General features: G+C 47.7%; 2 protein-coding genes across 2 annotated transcripts in view; one reads left to right on the top strand and one right to left on the bottom strand.

The window, feature by feature from the left end:
* Nucleotides 1-138: 138 nt before the first annotated feature.
* Nucleotides 139-18,918, top strand: stox2a (storkhead box 2a; the record flags this gene model as incomplete). Its single annotated transcript, XM_084465775.1, has 4 exons — nucleotides 139-772; nucleotides 11,410-11,562; nucleotides 14,479-17,176; nucleotides 18,714-18,918. The coding sequence occupies exons 1-4, from the start codon at nucleotides 442-444 to the stop codon at nucleotides 18,916-18,918; spliced, it is 3,387 nt and encodes a 1,128-aa protein (XP_084321901.1). The 5' UTR covers nucleotides 139-441.
* A 3,698-nt stretch (nucleotides 18,919-22,616) lies between these two features.
* tll1 (tolloid-like 1) overlaps nucleotides 22,617-23,750 on the bottom strand; it is a 37,020-nt gene continuing 35,886 nt past the window's right edge. The window contains exons 20-21 of the mRNA XM_084465776.1: nucleotides 23,470-23,720; nucleotides 22,617-22,801 (exon numbers count right to left, since the gene is read on the bottom strand). Of these exons, the coding sequence (XP_084321902.1) occupies nucleotides 22,670-22,801; nucleotides 23,470-23,720 (383 nt within the window). The 3' untranslated portion in view covers nucleotides 22,617-22,669. The remainder of the gene's footprint in view (nucleotides 22,802-23,469; nucleotides 23,721-23,750) is intronic.

Raw genomic sequence — 23,750 nt, 5'->3', positions numbered from 1 at the left:
ATGATTTTTCCCAGACTGATTTATATTGACGTATTCTGCTGTAGGCCTCCAACGGTCGCGCTCGCGCCATTTCCGCACTTTGCGCAGGTTGCCTCCGAGGCTACCTGGTGTGATGAACGCGTCCACGGGCAAGGATGAGGTCATCACTTCGAGCGGCAACACAACAATCTGTCTACTTTTCTCTCTGATTCTCGCAGAAAGTGGAGGGACGCTTAATTATAGCTATGTGTTTCGTTTAATTTCATCAGCCGCAACGATGCAGTGTGTTCACCGAATCGGTTCCTATGTAAGTGTATTCAGTTTACTTTGGAAGCTCGGTCAACTGGAAACGCGCCGGGTTGGCTGCAGCTTGGCCACTATTTGTAGTAGGACGCATCGCAAAATAAAGTGAACATCGTGCGGTTAACGACTTCCAGCGGTTTGCTGCGATTCTATTTACCCATGGCTAAGTGTTTCCAGATAGCACCTAATGCCATAGCCTTGGTGCTGTCGCGCGTCCGTGGGGATCGAGAGGACACAACATCCAACAAGCCTTCAGAAAAGTTAAAGCGTCTCTCAGGCTATGAGATATTTGGAGATTTCAAAGCTGCAAACATGCAGCACTTCTGGAATAAGAGTATGATACATGCCTTATCTGAGATCTTCTTCCTGGGCTGGTTAGACCAGCATGTGCTGCTCGTCCAAGGGAAGGAAGAGCACCTTGACGTCCTCAGGAACGGATGGGCACGACGCGTCCTCAGCCCACCTGCAGGGTTCTTCATCAAGTGTATAGGTAGGCCCATCGGTCTTCAACACGTCGTACGCTCTTCAGTTGCTTTATTGCGTGTTATAAACCCTTCTAATATCACTGGTTGAAAAACATCTGCCTTTAGCTATCCTCTTCTCTCCTCGCACTGAAAACCAGATTAAAACCATAGTAGCAGGCCTATTAATGGGATAATATTAAAGTACAAAAATCAGGAGGCGGTAGTGACCAAAGACATTAAGAGTCTGGCTCTAGATCAGCCTCGAGCCTACCAGATATTCGGTTCATATTCTATCGTAGTGGTTGAAGCTGAAACTTCTGTTAAATTATGTTAAAGAGTTCTGTTAAATAAGATCGTATTGTTGTATTATAAATTACAATACTTCCCAATGAGATAAGTTCTGTTCAGGTCAGGCCTGAAGTTTGAAATGCACAGGCCAGAAAGGGGGCAAGAGTAGTATTGGGGGAAATAATGACTTTGATGTGACAGATGATAGTTAAGTTGTGTTTAGATGATTTAATGATCACGGTTCCTAGGCACCTAACATGAAACCAGCTCTGGACCGGGATTACAAGGACTAAGATGTTTTGTCAGTGTTGAACTGAAGGTGTTATGCCAACAATACAACTGTTTATACCACCATATCACCTCTAAACATGCTTTGTTTTAGTAGGCCTACTGTGATTACATCACAACACATACTTTTCACACATCATGTTATATGTGATAATATGATCATTGAGATGGTCTGCCATTGTAATCAAAGGGGAGTATATTCAGAAGGTGGACTTATTCATGTTATGATTCATTATGATTCATACGCTATTTTATATGAAAGAACATGGAATCTGGAAACTTGAGGTGACTTTTAAAAAGCACAGTTCTGACTGGAAATGGATCCAAACTAGTCTGAACTAGCCCTACTAGACAAGTTAAACATTTTGTCATCCCTCAACCCCAGTTGGTATATATATTAAAAAAAATATGAACCTGCATGTTTCACTTCTCATAATCTATCATTATCTATCATGCTTTTGGCAATAAAATATACAAACACGTTGGTTGACAAGCTTGGACAAATGATTGTGACAGCAATGCTTCGCGTAACTGAAGCAGATATACTGTGTGTGCCAGCATGCACATGTGCCCAGTATGCAGAGGAATCAGCAAAAACAGTCAATATTTAATCCTCAAACTAAATGCCTTCTCATTTGTTCAGACTAACTAAGCATCAAAAGGTCACACCGATCCAGAAACACTCTCAAATGAAATCAAATGTAGTAAAGGTAAGGCAACAATTAAGTGTAGGCCTAGGCCATTCGATTTCTTTCCACACAATCTTTATATATATCTTATAATCTACTTAGCACAGTCTTGGCTAGAAGACAAGGTATTGTGTTATGATGTGTAGCAATCCAACTTAGACTTTAGGTGTTGAGTGTTAGCTTGTGATAAGCTAAAGCTTTTGTGTGGCTGGTATTGTCTTATACCAGCAGCTAGCTGCATGGGAAGAAGTGCCAAGTGAAGCTGACGACGATAAGCGTTGGAATGTTTGTCTTATAACTAATAGCTCACCACCCCACATAATGGGTCATCCATTACACTATATGCTTATAGCCTACATATTACATTTGCATGTGAAATTGTTTATTTGTCAAAATCCAAAGTGAATAATTTTTTGTTTTGCTCTGAGATTATGACATTTTGAACATAATGAATCAACCAGGGCTTTAATAAGATAAATACCTTTATATATGTTAGTTGCTCATTTTATAGACTGGAAAGAGCAGATTATTATTATTTTTTAAAACAGCAAACTATGTGCCTTGTCAGTTGTGATAACGATACAATAATGTTAATGTCAATAATTCCTCTTTGACTTAACTCAGAATGAATAGGAAGAGACTTTTGGCTTTTACCTACACAGGAAGGAGGAAATATGCTGGGGGGGAGAGGGGGGATATACAAGCCAAAGGAAGGAAAAGGAGTGTCCTTTTGGAGAATTGGTGGAAACGGAAGGCAACGGCGGCAGCTTGAACTATATTTCTTAACGGCAGATTATAATGTGCTGTGTTCTCTAACACTCCCACAAGTCACACATTTGTCTGTTCAGCTGGTTGGTCTCTGGGAAGGCAGGTGTCGGCAGAGGCCCACTAGAGGGCAGTCCGGATCACTGTTTGAACGAAAGTGGGTCGAAGGTGAGATGGAATGAAATCCGCAGCGTGGAGTCATTTACTAGTATGCACTGACAAAGAGACAGTTTCATTGCAATTGGATGTTATTGAAATGTTATGCAATTCAAATGTGAATTTTTACTTCAATTTTTAAATTTATATTGCTAGTTTGGTATGTCGTACTCAGGTTTATTTGATTGGAATACCTTAATTCCAAAATGTGTAATGGATAGACCTACACCTTGTGTAGATAAGCCTATTAATACTAAATGGACCTAAAGGAAGAGTTTCTCTAGAATATAACAATTGCTTTATTGATATGTCTCCTATGTAGATGTTAAATATAAATTATATTTTATCATCCACGTGCACATAAAGTTCCTCCAGCATTTGTTGCTCACATCTCCTTTGCGGCATTGTCAAAAACAAAATACGTCCCAACTGACTCGAGTAGCACGCGCTGTATTATTACATATCAACGCATTCAGACAGCATCAGTCTGCCTCGTGTCTGTTCCATCCACGATATATCTCTGGTGTCTGGCCCTTTAAGGAAACGCCACTCGAAGGGCAGCAAGCTATGAGCTCATCGGCTTGGGTCGTCATAGCAACAAAGGCTGTTGCAGCAGTAGCAGCAGCAGCAGCAGCACTACTGAGAAATAAGATGGCTGGTGTGGTGTGTGTCTCTCCCCCCCCTCCTCATCCTCCTCCTCCCCCTTCTCCTCACCTCCTTCTCTTTGGTACTACTGAAGTGAGGCAGATTGGTGGTGACGCTCTGTCCCCCCACAACCCCCAAGCCCTCTGCCCTGCCCTCTTTCACCCCCCCCCCCCCCCCCCCCATTTCTCTCTCTCTCTCTCTCTCTCTCTCTCTCTCTCTCTCTTTTCACTCTGTCCCTCCGACCGTCCATTCACACACGCACATGTGAGTCAGCGAGATTAGCCCTAGCAAAAGGCAACACTGGATTGGAGAATGGAAACACGGGGGGGACGAGGGGGATAGTGATCCGGTTTACGTTGCCAAATCAGTAGATTCTCAGCATTATCTATCTTTGTATCAATCTCTCTGTCTATCTACCTGCTATCTTTACTGCATAGGTCTGGGAGAATGGCTGGTGTGTCTGGTAGACAGATATGAGCCAGATCCCATAGAGGTGTAAAGAGTTCCAGCGTTTTATGTTCCTCCCACTGTCAAGTGACGATTGTTATCAGGGCTAGGGCTACAAAAAAAAAGGACGATTCTTTATCAGTGAGGGAGAAAGGTGGCTGTCATAATAAAGGCAGCCTTTATCCTCTGGAAAATGTGTACAACACAGATAGGTTTTTTAGGATACACACTAGTAGGCAAAGCAGGGATACTGTGATCTTGGACATCATGCTCCGGCTGGTTTCATTTAAAAAAAAGAAAGAAAAAAAGCTGTTCATATTTGCTCTTCTCTTTTTGCCTTTATGCATGTCCTCGATCTCTCACATCCCCTCTCTCTCTCTCTCTCTCTCTCTCTCTCTCTCTCTCTCTCTCTCTCTCTCTCTCACACACACATCCCCCCCTCTCTTGCTCTTTCTCTCTCTCTCTCTCTCTCTCTCTCTCTCTCTCTCTCTCTCCCTCTCTCTCTCCCCCCTCCCCTTCAGCCTCAATCATCCAGACACAGACGCATGCATGCTCACGCAGGATCACGCACAGCGGGCGGACACGCGCATTCACACACACACACACACACACACACACACACACACACACAGACACACATACGTACCGCACACACACATACACACACACACACACACACATACTCTCACACCCTTCCTTGAGGTGCTGTGAGCAGCTGCAGCAATAGCGGTGAAAGAGATTGGCCGTTGACTGGAGTTTGTGGCTCCCCTGTTTAATGAATGGCCACCACAACGATCAACGCTGGAGCTCCCTCTTCTACTCCTCCTCCTCCTCCGCCACCTCCTCCTCCTTGTTCTCCTCCTTCTGCTCCTGCTTACTCCTATGGATTGCGGCGTACGGTGGATATCTATTCTTGAATTTATTTATTTATTTCCGGGGCTCTCCATTTTTTCCTGCCCACCCGCTCCCGCTGAGCTGTTGTGGCAAGGGGGACAACACCGTCTGGTGTGGGATCGGATAAAGATGAAAGCGAAGGTGGCCACTTCGGTCCTCTGTGTTCTCCGGAGCTTTCGCTGCCCGTCGGGGTGAATGGAGCATTTCTCTCCCTCTTGCATTCTCTAGCTCTCTCTACCTCGCTTCCTTTTTTTTTTTTAAGCAAGCCTCTTTTGTTTTGCGGGGCACGGCCGAGCACTCCTGTGGTGAATTGAGCTACTGGTGAAAAAGACCAGGGCCTTTTATCCTTAATCCCTCCATTCTGTTCCTCTTCTCCTCCCTCGTCCGTCCCCCCTCCTCCTCCTCCTCCTCCTCCTCCTCCCTCCCTCCATTCCTCCCTCACTCCAGCCCTCCCTCCCTATCGTTACTTTTCAGCAAAAAAAAAAACGGGGATCTTTTACACCTCTACGAGGATCCCTCAGCCCTCCTCGCCGTCCTCCTTGCTAACCAATGCTCCATTTCCCTCATCCCTACCCCTGCCCCCCCACCTCCTCCTCCTCCTCCTCCTCCTCCTCCTCCTCTCTCCTGCTCCCTCCTCCCGCACCAGAGTGGCTACGTAATGTGCCTCCCTACGCATGCAAATGGGGATGCTACAAATGGTGGCTGGGACTGATGCCGATGACAGGGTGATGCCGCGCGCATTCACCTCCACCCTCGCCACGACTACCGCTACCACCGCCACCGCCGCCGCCGCCGTCACCACCGCCAGCGATCCACACCAGCCCCAGGGGAGATCTGCCCCCAGCGTTCCATGCCAAGCCGCCGCGATCCGCTCCGCGTCCAATGTCACGCGCCGGCGGATGTAAATGAGACACGCGCGTGTGTGTGCGAACGTGCGCGCTGGTTCCTGCCATGTCCGGCGTGTGAGTGCTCTAGCGGGACGTTTCCTCGGCCGATGCGGGGGAGGCACTGAGCCCGAGGTTGGTCGACCTCCCCCCGCACCCCCCTTCCCCTCCTCCCTCCCCCCTCTCCCCTCCCTCCCTCCCTCCCCTCTCCCCTCCCTCCTACACCCTAGCCGCCTCGCTCCGGGTGCCGGTAGCCCACCTCCGGCTCCTCCTCTACCTCCTCCTCCTCCCGCTCCTCCTCCTCCTCCTCCTGCTGGACCCCCTTGGCCGGGTAGGTAGGGGGGGAGGGGGGGTCACCATGAAGAAGAACCGTAGCAGCGCTGTCGGCGGCAGCGGGGGAGTGGGTGGTGTCGGCGGCGCCGGCGCTAGGCGGGCCTGGGCCGGCGCCGACCCGTCGGAGCGCCCGGCCGAACGCAACCTCCCCTCCCGCGGCGAGAAAGACGCCCGGGCGCCCAAGCAGCACCTCCCTCCCCCTCCTCCCCCCCACTTCTCTCCGTCCCCACCGGGTTACCGTGCGGCAGGTGAGTGTGATCCCACCCCTACCTTCCCCCCTCTCCCCCCCGCCCCCCCCCCCCCCACCTCTGTACCCCCTACCTACCGACCGTACCCCCCTGTACGTTCCCGTGGCAACCGCGTCTCCAACGCCGATGCTACCGCTGGGCCTCAGATGCTAACGCTCTGAAACTAGCGTGGAAAGGAAAAGGACAAAAAAAAAAAAGCGTGGAGTTGTGGGAGGAATGTTGACTGGATGCATGTGTGGCAGTGGAGCTTTTTCTGTGCGTAGTAATCGTAGTCGTTTACTATGCGTTTTATACAGTATATCGATTCACATTTGAGTTCTTATAGTCATAAATATAGTCAAAGATATTTATGTTAGCATCGGTGTAGGGAAGGATTTTGGAATGAATGAATGAAGTTGTATACTCTCACTACACTCGTGAAATGCACATGGGTCGTAGTACATTTTACTACATAGAATGTCTTTAATTTGTACGAGGCTTTGGCACGCTATACATGGCGCAACTTTAGTGTCACATATCAAGCATGCAGTGAGGCAAGTCGCTCCCACGCTGGGAAGACGTGGAGCACAGGTCGGAATAATCGCCAGTGCGATCCAAAAAAATGTCAAGGGCGCAGATGAGCATGTCGAGCAGGCAGAGAGTGTCGGGAGGTCAGAGGAAATGATGGTGCCCCCAGAAAGTGGAACAAAGCACAAGAAATTATACTTTGTTTGGGCACGCTTCTCTGCCTACAGTACCCTCTGAAAACTTACTGTGCTCGCTGGACGTGGTCAGCCTCCAAACTAGACTGATCAGAATGATTGACGTCTACCTTAAGGGCCAATAGTAGCTCTGACTATTGCTACAGTACCGTTGATTGGCTAGCCAAGTTTATTGCGGGAGAGGGTGGGGCCATCCGTTGCCGATGTGTTGCTGTTGAGGGCCCCGGTCATGGCAGTGTCCCCTTATGATCTTTATATTGTTTTGGTTACTGGTTTGGATGTATATGCATATGGCAGTTGATGTTTGTAACGATCGCTACATGTTTTTGACAATGCCAACGTCGATTTAAGGTTAGCTACTGCTGTTAGTTCGGGCGAGAGCAAGCTAAGTAGCAGGGGTGACCTCGAATCTTCGACGATTTGAATCTTCGACGATTCAAATCTTTGATTGGAGACTTCGATAGAAATACATTTAGTCTTCTTTAGTTGTCGACTCATCGTGTCGGCAAAATTGTTATTGTTAAACAGTGGGAAATTTAATTGGGGTAATGGGGTTGCTAAATCAGCGACATCACAGCATTGCTTGGCTACTAGACGTAAAAGCCTGTATAATGTGATTTTGTGGGGATGGGGCACTTGGTCTTCTTCATTTTGATACCACTTAAGATGATGCAACCAAATCAGCAGCTGTCATACTCTGGTGCTTGTGAAAATGATTGACTTCGTCGGAAATCAGTACTTTCACTTTATCGTTTCCGGTTTTGTCATGATCTTAAGTTAATTCTGTGTAACCAGATGGGACACTTTTTGAATCCAAAGATGTTATACATTTATTACGGTATATGATATTAGCCTATATTATAGTAAAATAGGTTAATAGTAGCCTATATATTTTCTTTCAAAATTGAATGCAGATGCTGACGAACGTGTCGAGATTTTGTGAAAAGTTGGATGTTATTTTGCAGAGGCGCTAGAGGTTTGGGAAACCCTGAAGCCAATTGATTATTTTCAAGAGTTTTCAAACCACTCAAAAGCTACAACTACTACGTACCCGGAAAGTAGGGTTTGTTTCAATGGCATGTTCCTGCAATAATGGAGGCTGCAGTTTCAGGACCACATTCTAGGACAGCATCCTAGGCCGCATTTTAGTACTTCTATTTTTTTGAGTTTATTACACCCCATCACCACTCTCTGTCTAAAGACTTTATTTACTCCCCCTAAATACTTCAGTCCTTTCAGTACAACTTGCTTACTAAGAGGTACTTTCCTGGCAATTTGTGTTATAAGCTCATTATCAGGTCAAATAAAGACGGAATCACATGCTATGGCCTTTACAGTCACTAGGTCTCAACAAGATATTTCAAAGGTTGGAGAGGCATGTCACAAGGACGACACAAGGACGAAAAGAAGGCACCTGACCCCTCCTTCGCCCATCAGCTTTACACAGAGGTCCATACCATTCATGACATTCAAGACACACCTCCTAACCTCAACCTCATCCAACCCTTCATTCCACCCCTCCAGCACATCCACCTCTGCATCCCAAACCACTTCACCCATCCCTCCACCTCATCCACCCACCTGTCTTCTTTATAACTCGTCTACCTCTCCATCCCTCACTCCACATCTCCACCCCATCCACCCGCGTCCCTCCACCCCATCCACAACTCCACCCAACGATACCACTGCTCCACCACCTCCACCTCTGCGTCCCTCCGTTCGTCCCTCCGACGCGTCCACACCTCCACCCCTTCCTCCCACCGCTACACCACATCCACCTCTGCGTAGCTCAATCCATCCCATCCACACCCACGTCCACCCTTTCATCCCACACCCCACCCCCCCCCCCCCCCCCCCCCCACCACGAGTCTTCTTTACAAGCTGTCTTAATATCTACCTCTCCATCCCACTTCTCCACTTCTCCACCACATCCATCCACCCCTCCGCATCGCTCCATCCACCTCTTCATCCTTTGCCTCCGACCCCTCATCCCACCACTCCATCTTCATTACAGTCTTCATGTCCGTGCTGACCCTCTGGTATTAAACATGGGCATGTCCCTCAGGTTAAAAAGGGACGTCTCAACCAGGGACGACGGATCCATATCCCTCCTCCCCCGTCTGGGTGATTCAGGTTTTGCTCAAGACCTTGGCACGAATGTGTGAAGGGCCTCCCTGTGTCGTACAGTGAAGGACAGTAGCACCGCTAAGGGCCTCCGCGACTCCTGAGGGAGACATTATTAAACCAAATAGAAATTACATGTTATTCACATTTGAGCTTAATCTGTGTTCCATGAAAACACTTCATTAGGCTATAGAGTACATGAAAGTTTATAAAATGCAGCAACACATGTTGTAGCACTGCAGAATAGACCTACATGAAAAAAAAAGAAAAGAAAAATGCTAAATGTGTCATTCAACATTACAAAATAGTCCAGATGAAGAGACTGGCAGATAAAACATATTCTATGGTTATTACGATTGTTTCAACTTAATATAAATGGTAAAACAATGAGTAATAAACTGGCATTCACACTGAAGACGGTAGGCTACTGCAGATTGGATGTAGCTGACAGACACTGACCATCTATACATGCTTCAATCAGCTTCAGTTTCAGTAATGTGCTTGCTACAATTAAGTATCATAGTCATTAGGTCAACAGTTAATATGACACCTAGTTCGGCTTGCCCTCATCACTACGGTTTCATTCAACGGGTCGTCCACGTTTTTCATGAGTCTCAAAGGCAGGGTCATGAAAAACTAGGGTCCTAGAAATGCGATCTTAGAACTTCGGCCCTGAAACTGCAGTCCCCTGAATTGCAGGAACATGCCATTCACTATTAAAACTTATGCTATTCAAGTAGAGTTGACCTTGATACTAATGTTGGCTTGGTGAGTGGTTTTCGCTATACAAATGGCTGTTTATGTTTGTATTGTTTGCTACATGTTTCGGAGAATTCCGATGTCATCTTCTCTATTACTTCTTTGCACCTTCTCGCCCAAACTAACAATAGTAGCTAACGTTAAATCGAAAAAATGTAATCAAAACAACAGTATTATCATTATCAGTTAGTTCTACTAACTGGACCAAAGTAGCGTTCCTTTGCCCGGCAGCTGCCATGATTCAGGCTCTTATAGCAAGGCCTTTGAGATGGATTTCCCCAGCCCCCACCTCCCTCTCAGCTCACCCCCCTCTCACCCCATACGCATTAAACTTGACTAGCCAATCCATGACGTTGTAACAAAAGGCAGAGCTACGATTGGCCGACAAGGTAGACGTAAATTATTAGATTAATCTAGTTCTGAGAACACATAGAGAGCAGGTCAAGTGAGCCTAGGTCGATTTTGAGAGGGCACTGTGGGCAGAGAAGCAGGAAGTATCATTTACTGTGCTCAGGGCCACTTTCTATGGGCACAATCATTTTCTCTGACTTCTCAACACTATACTCCTCAATCAATATTTAGTCGTTTGGCTGTATTTATATTTATATTCACTAATAAAAGGAAACGTGCATGGTGTTGTGTTAATGGAGCCTTTACACCCTTTAAGATGCATCCCAGATGGTAGCTAGTCTGATGTCGTAATCCATACAGCCCTTCAACAAACCGCCACTGCATGTGTAGTGAGTGTATGGTGTCACTGTGGCAACGTTGAAGGCCTGACTGACAGCGTCTGCAGAGTTGTAAAACAGAAGAGCTCTTCAAAGTTTCTGAAGCCGTACATTTGTGCTAGTTTGTGAAACTTAGCAGGGGATGCTAATGATAGCTGACAAAGTCATCTCAGTTGGCAAAGGTACCGCGTTGAATGGATGTTGTGCATTATAAGAACTGTTTCATATAAGGTATTGGTAGGTAGTAAGGTCTTATGAAATCAAGAGAATCCTATTCTACCTCCAAACAGACTTGCCCTGTTTACATGTGCACATTAATCATAATCCTTTATGATCATAACCCTTTGTGATCATAACCCTTTATGATTAAATACTATGAAGAACGTTAAGAGCTTATGAAGGTTATGTATACAGCCTAGGTTAGGATTATGTCAAGCTACTTAAGTAATTCAATGCATTAAATCTGCTGATTCAGTTTTTTATACAAATCACAAATGGAATCGCATTGCGAATACTACCTGTGCTTAAATACAATTAATTCAACCATATGTTCTTTGTACTTGCTGTGCAAGGGACTTCATACTGAACTACAACTACGCTCCAACAAGCCGCAATATACTGGAATGCAGTCCTCCAACACCCCCATGTTAAATCAGTTTAATCATGGTTTTCAGTTTTTTTTAAACTGTCGTCTTTTGTCTTTTGCATGTGCAGGTGATGTGTCTCCAATCAACATGTCACCAGTCAGCCAGTCGCAGTTCATCCCGCTTGGGGAGATCTTGTGTCTGGCCGTCTCCTCCATGAACTCAGCCCACAAGCCCGTCACCCGGGAGGCCTTGGAGGAACATCTCACCTCCAGCTTCCCAGGTAAACTCACCCTCTGGCACCCCTCACCCAGCGGCGTGGTGCGTGGTGCGTATGGTGCGTTCGAGATGCACCGTACGCCGCCCGCGCGAGTCGCTCTAGTGATCATCATTTCCTGGCTTATAGCAAGTTATAGAGTTCCCGTTTGTCTTTGTGGGCATCACTACACGACGAGTCAGGGAAGAACAAGTCATTGGCTAGTCATCGTTATTGTTAGCTACATTAGCCTCTTTAGCAAAGCAGCTCGAAAACCAACATATCATTACGGGCACAGCCAATCTTTGTTTGTCGAGTTGTACGGTTACCTCGCTGAACTCGGTGGACACTCAGGAGCCCGAGTGGATACGACCAAAGGGGGCGTGATGCTGGGAAATGTCGCAAGAAAGCTGAGAGATTTCCCACTTTGCGACAAGAGTGTCTGGTTGCAGACTCATGGGGGATTCTGGGAGCTTCACTGTAGAACGGAAATACGTCACCTTGACTTGAATAAGGAAGTAAGTTGTAAACAATGTGAAAAACAATAACAAGACCACTATATGTATGTGAAATAGATCCTAACTAATGCATCAGGGTATTGCAATGTTCCGTAATTGGATGTTTTTACGTATTTTATCAAATTTCAGTGAACAAATTATTCACAACAAGAGTCAAATGAAAGACGGTTACTCTGTAATGTATAATTGCACTTAACTCCTTTAACATCAAAGTATGACAAACTTGCATCTGTATAATTTACAAGCCTCTCAAGAGACGTGGTTGATTGGAGTGTTGCACTAGTCCAATAGGGCAATAGGGGGCAGCAGAGGAGGCGTGTCGTAGATAGTGGAGGTGACGTATTTCCGTTCTACAGTGGAGCTCCCCAGAATCCCCCATGAGTCTGCAACCAGACCCCTCTCCTTTGCAACGGTGGTGTACTGTACATCTCGAACACACCATAACAGTCAGTCTCAGAAGCAATGGGCCTCGTTTACCTAGCAGCCATCTTGGTTCCATTTTGGTTCCGACGGCAGCTGGGTGAAGGCCGAATCTCACATTCAGTGCCACACACCCAGCTAGCATTGAGGACCAAAATGGTCGCTAGGGAAATCCGATTGTCCCAGCCAGCTAGCGTTTACAACCAAGACAGTCGCTAGGTGAATACGTTTTCCCAGCTTGTTTTTAACACCAAGGTGAATAAGTTCCCCTCCCCCCCCCCCCATTTAGTGTTTAGAACCAAGATGGCTGTGAATAAGGTGAATAAGGTCCATGGAGTGGAAAAAATAGCATGTTTGAATAGGCTTTAAAATAGTGAACCATCCATGTAAAATGAGGCAGATTGCTATTACTACTATTACATCTGGAGTGTTTTGTACAGCTCTATTACCTGCATATCAAGGATGGATGGGCTCAAGGATGGGCTACATGTAATCTTTGGACATTCAGCTGGGAGTCAAAAGACCTAGCCGTTATACCATCCTGCCAGCCCATCTATTAGAATAGGTCATGTTTGTTGCCACTATATTTGCCGGGTAGCATGCTAACTATCCACTTGACAGTCTTGAGAAAGACTTTAAATGTATTCAAGTTGCACAACAACGATTCACACATTCACGTCCCCATTGGTTACCGTTGCCAGGCCGGACAAAAGATCACCAGCTGAAGAGGTTTGAGTATAAGAATAATGTTCTCGGGCACAGAAGCGGACATTTTCTGTTTGTGTCTAAATAAACTAGGTGTATAACTAGCTTCCTCTTGACCATTTATCTGTGTGGATTTATCTGTGTTGAGAGGTGAACAAGCAGTGGACTAGCTACACTGAAAGAAAGCTAAGAGGAGTATTTACGTGTTCACTTGTACATTTGTGTATTTGCATTGAAACATAGTCGTGCTCGATTTGATTGAACACATGTGGGTTGATAGATCTAGCTGCTAAACATGATGTTAAGGTTGGCAAGTCGCAACCAATATAGTCAGTAGCCTTTCTTGCAGTCTGCTTATCTGAGGCTTATGAAGCCCTATCTTTGTATTTCTATCTTTGTATTCTAATGTGTATTTCCACAGGAAACGATCACTGATAATATATGAGATTTAAGCATTCACACAGTTTGTGCTTGAAAGGCTAATGTGCAACATCTATAGTGTAATGCAATTGGTCTAGGTGGACCCTCTTTGAGCGTTGGCTCTTACTGGTACTACACTACAATCCATTACTGATTAAAAATAATGACATCATTGAGGTGATGTAATGATAGGCAACCTCAATGCCTATTTCTTTAAAAGCTGCAATTTGAATGATGGGCTTTTAAGATATCTGAGTCAGCTAAATGTTTTTAGTGGATTAGTTGAATGGTTTGCCTACTGTTTGACATGCGGAAAGGACTTTCTAAACAATTGTTGACTAGATCAAATGAGTGGTGTACTTGTTCATCATTTAAATAAGTTTGTCTGAAATTAAACATATATTGTGTTGTTCGTTTGGTCCATCCAGAGTGAAATATTCTTCAGCATTAACAAGTTCCAAGTGTGTTAAAGTGTGAAGTGACAAGGAGAGAGGTGAAAAGGGCATATTGTATACATACCAACAATATAATATGAGTAAGAGTCCGAAACAGTATGAGCAACAATATTCAATTTGTTTCTCCATCAAAAAGACGTCTTTTGCTTTATTTCTTCACAATATAGATTTAGTTTTCCTGTTCAGCCATTTACAATTTGTTTTGAATAATGTAGAATAAGAATTGGGATAATTGTTATTAAGCTGTTTGGTTCTAGCTTCAGAATTGTGTCCTTCGATTTGAAACGTTCTGAAAGTCATTATTATCATACACTATGTACTAATAATATCAAATATATCTATTTGTATTTCATCCAGTAATGTCCAATCGTTATTCAGTCATGTCTCCAGTAGCCGACTCTGACCCTGTGCTCCGTCCCGTGCAGGCGTCCCCACGCCCAGCTCGGAGGTGGTGCGACACACGCTCAACATGCTGGTGAGAGAGCGGAAGATCTACCCCACGCCGGAGGGCTACTTCATCGTCACTCCCCAGACCTACTACATCACCCCCTCCCTCATCAGGACCAACAACAAGTGGTACCACCTGGACGACCGGCTCACCGACCGCACCCCCCCTCAGCCCCTCGCCCCTCAGCCCCAGCAGTGCACCCCGCCCCAGTCCGGCAGCGCCACGCCTTCCGCCCTGAGGGAGCGGCCCGCCCGCAAGAGCCACAGCGACGCCTACAATCCGCCCTGCGACGACGCATCCAGGGGCCACCCGCCGGCCGCCGCCGCCGCACCCGCCGTCCCGGGCAAGACCCTGAAGGAGCACCGGGCCGACCTCTACGCCGCCAAGCCTCCCAAGGAGCGCAACGCCGGGGGCGGCGAGGCCGCGCCCAGCCCGCTCTCCAAGGAGCACGGCGGGGAGCCCCCCTCCTACCCGCACCCCCACCCGCCGCCTCCCCCGCCCCCCGCCCAGCCCGCGCCCACGGAAGCGGCGGAGAGCAAGAGCAAGAGCGCGCCGTCCTTCCCCTTCAAGACGGACACGCTGAGCAAGAAGAAGGAGGGCAGCGGCGGCAGCAGCGCCGGCGTGGAGAAGCAGTCCAAGCGCTTCGGCCTGCGGCTCTTCCGCCTGAGCTTCAAGAAGGACAAGATGCGGCAGCTGGCCACCTTCTCGGCGCAGTTCCCGCCCGAGGAGTGGCCCCTGCGCGACGAGGACGTGCCGGCCGCGCCCATCCCCCGGGACGTGGAGATGGAGATCATCCGGCGCATCAACCCCGACCTGACGGTGGAGAACGTGGCGCGGCACACGGCCGTGATGAAGCGGCTGGAGGAGGAGCGGGCGCACAAGAACAAGACCTCGCTGCACCACAACGCCCGCAGCCGCCGCGGCCGGGGCCACCGGCGGCTGCCGCACGGCAAGTCGCGCTCGCACAGCAAGCCCCGCACGTGCCGTGGCGGCGGTGGCGGCGGCGGCGGCGGGGGGGACCCGTCGGACGCCTCCAACTGGGACCTGGTGTTCATGGAGCGGGACTACCGCTTCTTCAGCCACTCGCTGGTGCGCTCGCCGCGGGAGGCCATGTACACGCTGGAGCGCACGCGCGGCGGTGGCGGCGGTGGCGGCGGCGGCGGCGCCACGTACCTGGTGCACAGCAACCCCAACATCACCGAGTCGTACTGCCCCCCCGTGGCGCCCGAGTGGGACGTGTCCGGGGAGCTGGCCAAGCGGCGGACAGAGATGCCGTTCCCCGAGCCGTCGCGCGGCACCACCAAGGAGTCCAAGGTGCAGCGGAGCCACAGTCACAATCAGGACCGCAAGTCGCGCCACGAGCGCTCGGACCAGGCCAAGGAGCGCTCCCGCTCCATGGACAACTCGCTGAAGGGCCCGTCGCTGGGCGCGCCCGAGAACTTTGACCACAGTCTGGAGGAGCGCAGTCACTACTTCACCGACGACGGCACGCTGCGGGCTACCCAGAAGTCCTCCCACTTCTCAAGGATCATGTTCTCTGCTGCTAAGTTCCACTCTGATTTCAATGTGCCTGATTTGGGGAAAGGGAGCTTGGACGAGTCGAGGAGTCACCGGAACACGGTGGAGAGGAACAAGAGCAGAGACAGCCTGCCCACCTACAACGAGCTCATGGGCCTTTCTCCCAAGCCCTCGACGGATGACTACTTCCAGTGCAATACGTCCAACGAAACAATCCTTACTGCCCCCTCGCCTCAGGCAAAATCAGAATATGACACGCTAACCTCATCAGGGGGACTCCACAAGGGCTCTCCGGCCGACCGCCAGACGCCTCACCTTACCTCCCCACACGCCATGGAGTACAAAGAGGAGCTGGCGGTGGCGGGCAAGGGCCCGGGCGGCGGCTCCTTGCGACTGACCCCCAGCCAGACGCCGGAGCTGCTGCAGAGCGCCCGCCTCACGCCACACCAACACAACGTGGACCCCGGCGGGGGCGGGGGCGGCGGCGGTGGGGGCGGGGGCGGCGGCGGCGGCGGCGCCGCGTCCCTCAAGAGGAAGGAGATCTTCAGCAAGGACACCCTGTTCAAGCCCCCGCACAACAACGCCTTGTCAGCGGGCTACGCCGACGGCGGCGGCGGCGGCTACTCCAAGTCCGGCACCTTGCGGAAGGCCTCGCACGCCAAATCAACAGAGGCCCTCGACAATCCTGAGCCCCAGCAGCCTTCAAATTCAGCCACTTCCTCGGCCTCGCCGGCGGCCCTGCAGGGCTGCGCGGAGCCCGGCGGCGGCGGTGGAGGTGGTGGCGGCGGCGGCGGCGGCGGCGCCTCCGCCTCCTTCGACTACTACAACGTCTCGGACGACGAGGAGGACGACGACGAAGAGGCGGACGAAGACTCGCACAAGGAGTCGGTGACGGCCGAGGACGGCCCGGACCACGGGGACTGCGGCGGCGGCGTGGGCGGCGGGGGCGGCTGCGGGGGCGTCGGGGAGGGGACCATGCAGTGGCTGCTGGAGCGGGAGAAGGAGCACGAGCTGCAGCGTAAGCTGGAGACCAACCTGACCCTGCTGAGTCCCAAGGAGACGGAGGGCGGCGGCGGGCAGAAGTCGGCGCACTCGGCCCGCCTGGACAGCATGGACAGCAGCAGCGTGACGGTGGACAGCGGCTTCAACTCGCCCAGGTAGGTCCCCGCGTCGGCACCTCTCCGGGAAAAACATGGTTACCTGTTAACTGTGGGGCTCGTTGGTGGATCGTGGCGGGGGGAGACCGCTTGATGTTTCCATCTACAGGGAAGGATGGAATTGAAGCAAAATGCATCAAAAGTACATGCAAATATGTCTAATACACATCAACACATTGGTTGATGTGTTAATGTGTCTTTATAATACACAGAAGTATTTTAAATACGTTCATCAAATATATCCCGATTTATTTTAAATCAAACCGATTTATTTTAAATCAGATTTATTTTAAATCAACAATCAAATACTACCCATGCATATGAGCTTGGCTTTAACAGAACTAACCGTTTGAGGCAGAGCCCTCTACTTTTACTTTCTGTGCCTTCCGTCGTGGCCTATTTCTTTGTTTTAATCATTCTAGAATCATTGCTGTTTGGCAATTATGCTCGGCCCTCCTCTGTGCAACCTACTGCAGGGGGTCTTGCTCAGGAGCAGGGGCTGGTGTCTGGAGGGGGGCTTGTTTGGATGCTCCGCTCATTCTGGCCATAGTGGCTGAGGGGAAAAGTGTGCTTTGACTGGCCACAGTGGTTAGAGAAGCGCTATTAAATGCAGTCCAGTTACCATTCAAGGCAGCAAGGCCAAGTCTGTAGGTTCATTGAGCTTGATTTTATTTGACGAGTATTTGACCAGTGATGAACAACAACCTCTCAAGCTAAAGCTTGCCGTACATTTTAACCAATGCAACCGTATACAGTGTATTCAATATAAATCTCCTAAAACATTTATAGCACCACTATGCCGCTAGTATTCGGTGCATATTGAAATGCATTACACTGCATAATTTTAACGGTTGCACTTATGAACTGATAAAAAGTTTCAGTTGAAGAAATAAAGTTTCGTTTTGGGATTTCTAAATTGTTTTTCTTTGTCATAGTTTTAGAAATGTTGTGAACTTTCCTCAGCAAGGCATCTACTATGTGATGTCAAAATAATTATTCACAATATAATTCTTTCTAGGTTGGTAGTGGGTTATAGTAACATCTCACCCAAACAGCAAACAATGAATATTAAACACTACTAGATACATTAAATGTATTCATCTTATCTCAATACAAACCCAGGGTAGTGTCCATAAGTAAGATGCTTAACCCATCCCTAAAGGCTTAGTTATGGTTCCACGTCTACGCAACGCAAGGGGGTTTTACAGACCCATCACGTCCTTGCGGACCCTCCTTGCCTCCACTGCAAGGGCCTGACGTGCGCCTCCCAAAAATTGTAACCGTGCATCGAGGCGACACAGCAGCAAGGGCTGTGATTGGTCTGCTCACTAAATCCCGACGCAGGACCAAAACAGGTTCACGACTGCGTCGAAGCGTCTGCGTGGTCGTTGCGTTGCGTCGACGTGGAACCATAACTGAACCTTTACTCTTTAACAAGCTCCTTTGGATAACATGCCTGCTTAGTGACTTAGTAAGCAGGTTAACATCCTGCTCTTCCCTTGATAACCCCTGTGCTGTCTTTGTCTTGCGGGGGCAGGACGCGGGAGAGCCTAGCCTCCAACACGTCCAGCATCGTGGAGAGCAATAGGAGACAGAACCCAGCGCTGAGCCCCGGCCACATGGGCACCTCCGGCCACATCGGCCTGCCCTTCAGCTTCCGGGCCATCCCAGAACCGCCCAGCGCTCAGCCCGAGAAGCTCCAGAAACCCTCCAACTGTCTGGCCTCCATCACCAGTGTGTGACCAACACAGCTCGGGGGGTGGGGGGGGGGGGGGGGGGCGCGAGGGACAATGGGTAGAGGTGGTGGAGGAGGAGAGAGAGAGAGAGAGAGAGAGAGAGAGAGAGGCAAGGGAAGTTGAAAGAACTTCCCCTGTTTATTGACACACTCATACACACACACACACACACACACACACATACACATACACATACAGACACATACACATACACACACACACACACACATCTCTCTGGACTCCCGAGAATCAATTTACTATGACTGTTACGAAGACAGGCATGGCATCGAGTGACTGTTCCCACAGCTTCATGAACTTAACTGCAAAATAATAAAGAGAAGAAGAAGAAATATAACAGAACATCATGACATTTTGTACCCGCATTGCAAGACAACTGTAGGTGAGGAACACCCTACACTAAGTACTATGAATTTGGTGACATGGATTTTAAGTTTGGCTTATATTGAAGTTCCTAATTATTGGTATTGGAAAGTAGTAGATTATAGGATTCAAGTTACATTTGGAAACATCAAAACTTTTTATATTACTTAACAATACATGTCCAATTAAATGTTTTCCTTCATGAAACAGAATCACATTTTCAGGATGGTTTTAATGTATCAGCACAATGTGAAAACAATAAAGAATACTCCTGAAAACAAAGAATGGAAGAGATTAAAAACATAAATCACAACAGATTTGTGTACCGCAATGCAAATGATGTATGTATACTCAATACTTTTTGATATTCTAATTATTATAATGGTGGTATTAAAGATGCTATGTGACCAAAATTATGTTTTTGGAGAAATTGGGTCATACTTTACCACACCTCATACATAACAATGTTTTAACATTATTTATGAATTATGCACTTTATGAACTTGGAAATTAATCTGACTTATGTTCACAAAGCTTAGAGTGTCGGTTCACCAAAAAATATTTCACTTACCTCCACCTTCCCGGCACCGTGATTTGCACAGATATTGTAGGTTTCCACCACATATCTGCTTTTTTGTTTATACAATGGGGCTACATGGCATTTGGCTTGAACACTCAAAAACTCACTAGTGGTGATGCACCCTCCAACCATGTCATTAAGCATAATTTCGTCAGGATCCTAAGGCAGTGTTGAATTGTGTCTAGAATAATGTTGGACTGACCCTTAAGTTTAATTTAGAATGCATGGGCCAGGTCTGATCATATTTTGATTCCATCCATCTCTATGGTCATTGTTAGGTTTAGAACAAATTTGAACTTTTTTTTTTTTTTTTGCATCTCCATTTCTCTGTGTTTAGAGCCGACATGTGGGCTCTGTAAGTACTGCAGGCTATATGGTCAGGTGTAGTCATTTCAAAAAGAAAAGTTGTGGTTTTCTTCTGTTATTGATTGCTCTAGCCTATGGTTAGCGTTAAATCAATGTTTTGACACCGCTAATAGCATTGGATGTTGTGGGCTTTCAGGCTAGTCACTTTCTAAGAAAAGTTACTATGCTGACGAACATATTTAGTAGCAACACGTTCACAAAAAAATGCACGCTCACGATACGAAATAATTCTCAGAAATATGCAAATTTCACATAGTCTTAGTTTTTATGTACTCTTTGACCTGTGTGTATTTTAATTGACTGATTCAGAGGTCATTTCAATGGCATGACACAGTGGAGTGATGAGACTACAGTAGACTACAGTAGGACATGGGTCACCTGGAGCTTGGCACATACAGCAATGAGTCAATCCAATTAGAAACAAACAGCGTTCATACATACTCTGACACTCACGTTTCCCCCTTAGCCCCACCGAGTCACACTTACACAAGATGCATACATGCTGTATAAATGTTGCAGTTAACACCGAAAGCTGGATGCACCGGGTCTAATGTACAGCACTCACACTCGTAGAATAGTGAACAGGGAAATGTTGCTCTATCAGCATAATAGAGTAAAAATAATACAACTTATGCACGTATCTTTCTGGTATTAACCATTGATGTGTCTGCGATTTAGCTTGTATTAAGTGTGTGTGTGTGTGTGTGTGTGTGTGTGTGTGTGTGTGTGTGTGTGTGTGTGTGTGTGTGTGTGTCTGCGTATGTGTCCAGAAGAGCCAAACCATTAGTTGTGTCACACACACAAACATCACAGGCAGTCGAGCTCCCAAAATATTTCATATAACTATAAACTCATTCAAGTTCTTCACAAACTCGACGCCCCGCAGAAACGTCCAATCAGTCCGCTGGCGTTCGAGGTCTGTGCGAGGGCGGGAAGTTTGGTGCTAAGGCATTATCGTGGACCAGTGTGTTGATTTAGGCGCACTATTTACACGCTCTCACATAGTTTTAATCACTTTCATCGTGGTTCAATCCATACAAAAACACATCTTATTCATGTATATTTTTTTAGCACCATTGGATTATCTCCTCTCCCCTTTCGATCGTTGTTGTTTCCTTCTTCCAAAAGACATAATAAGGATAAGGATGAAACTGTCCTTCAAGTCATCAGTTGAAACATAGTTGGACCGTATATTTTCGTTTCAGGGTAAACATTGATGTTTTGGTAGGGTAGGTCATACCTTCTGTTACAACATTTGAACACAAGGGATACAGCTTATAATTTCATATGTTACATTAGCAAATAAAAAAAACATGGTGCAAACTTAAAACAACAGGAACATACAATATACAGTAATGCAAGGCTCAGTATTAACATCTAAGGTCATTTTAATTCTCTGTTGACATTTTCTTGTTAAATTCATCCATTCATAGATGGTTGTCTGTATACAGTTTAGGCAATGGGCAGAATAGGAATACGCCTTTGTTGTGCTTTTTCTTATATTTTTTTACACACATACACAACCATTACAGGATTGAGAATAAGACATAAAATAAAATCAGTTGCAGCCATTGTGAGCTGTACAGTTCAGGCCAGTTCCCCAGGCCTTAAAGGCAATGAACATGTCTCTCTATAAGTCACTCTGTATGTGTGGTCACAGTAAGTTGTATAGACCACAGTCTTCAACACTCATGTGTCTTCAGGGTTTGCCATAGTGGGTCCACAGTTAGGCCTCCATGTTTGATCCTTGCTAGATCCATAACCTCTCCTCCACAGCCTCAGCCAATCAGCAGCTGACGCCTCACCTGTTCATCAAAGCAAGAGGTGCATAACAATCACTGTTGAGTGTGTTGATGTTGATGTGTGCTTGTGTGTGTGTGTGTGTGTGTGGGCACGAGCATGTGTGCATATGTGTGTGTCTGCTTGTGTGTCTGTGTGTGTGTGTGTGTGTGTGTGTGTCTGTTTGCGTGTGTGTGTGTGTGTGTGTATGTTTGTGCAAGGGTGCACGTGTGTGCACCTTAAGTTCCCACGTGCATGGGTTTGATTAAATATTTCCGGTTCCCCTTTGGACTCCTCCTGTGATGAGGCCGCTAATGAGTGAGTGGTGGACGCTTGTCATGCTGGTGTGTTCAGTCCCGTAGTCCGTAGAGTTCATCACTTATCCCCGCTCCTCTCCTGGTGACCGCTGGCACCACTGACAGAGAGCTTGGCTTACGTAACACATAAGTCCTCCATCCTGTAGAGTGTGGCAGCCATCCACAAGTCTTGTCTTAACGAGGGATATCTGATTGGCCAGACTGTGCTTTGTTTTTTTTCGAGGTTGCCATGGCAAAGGTCATTTCAAGGTTACGGCGGTGGCGGCGGCGGCGGCGCGGCAGCGGCCCCCGGGGTCAGAGGTCAAGAGGTCAAGGGGGAGGCTGACTCTTGAGGTCACTTCCTGTCGTGAAGTTCCTGGAACTTGGTGCTCGTGTAGCGGATGTGGAAGCCCTTTTTGCTGATGGTGTCGTCGCTATGGAAACGGATGAGCACAACGTCCCCTGGCGTGTAGATCTCCTCCCTGGGCTGTGAGAGGCGACAGTAACAAGGATTATTGTCCCTGCCGACAAAACGTTCATACTGCGGTAGGTGTGGGGAGGACAGTGTGGTGGTATGGTGTTCAACTCCTATACGAAAGGAACTGGGTTTGATCCCCGACGCAGGCAGCCTACCTGTAGGCATCCTTGAGGTCAAAGAGGCCTCAGTTCATCCTGCTTTGTGATGACATTCATCTGAACAATCACTTCTGCTAAATGACTAAGTAGTGAAATCTACAAGTTAACAATCTTACGGGGGCAGGTGATGGGTGGGATGGTGTAATGGCTAGGGAGTATGGTTCCCAGAAGAAGAAGTGAATGGGTTGGATGTCCAATACCCTTACCCTAACCCTTACCCTAACCCCAACCCTAACCATAATCTACCTTAACCCCTATCTGCTCTTTAACGACACAGCTAAAACAAATCACTGTTGGTCTTCGGATAAAAGCTTCTGCTTAACAACTAGACAAATTATAATATATATATATATATATATATATATTATATTAGTAAATTATAGCCTAAAAGTATAAATCAGCACATAGTAAATAGTAGTCTAACAGTCTAATGGCTTAACACCCAACAGTAACGAACACTCTAACAGCACGAATAACGACGTTTTACAGCATCAAGCGCGTTAGCAAACCCTGCCTCACCCCGGATCCACAGAAGCGTCCGAGGCGGTGGGAGTTGGCGTCATAGCCGTCGTACAGCTCGATGTAGTCGTAGCCGCAGTCCGCCTCCTCCTCCACCTCAAAGGTGATGAAGGTGAGCTCCACGCCGTAGCCCGCCTCCGCCGTCAGCAGCCACTCGCAGTCCGTGTGGCCCGGGTAGTTGTTGTCCCCGAACTGGGAGTGGGAGAAGAGGTTCTTCTGGCGGGACTCGGCCTTCAGACGGCCGCCGCATTCTAGGGACACGCCGACAGACAAGAGAGCGC

Source organism: Micromesistius poutassou (assembly GCF_964030765.1).
Source record: "Micromesistius poutassou genome assembly, chromosome: 3".
In the NCBI taxonomy this organism is placed as follows: Eukaryota; Metazoa; Chordata; class Actinopteri; order Gadiformes; family Gadidae; genus Micromesistius; species Micromesistius poutassou.
Note: the sequence above shows the minus strand (reverse complement) of the source record. Positions and strands in the feature narration are given on the sequence as shown.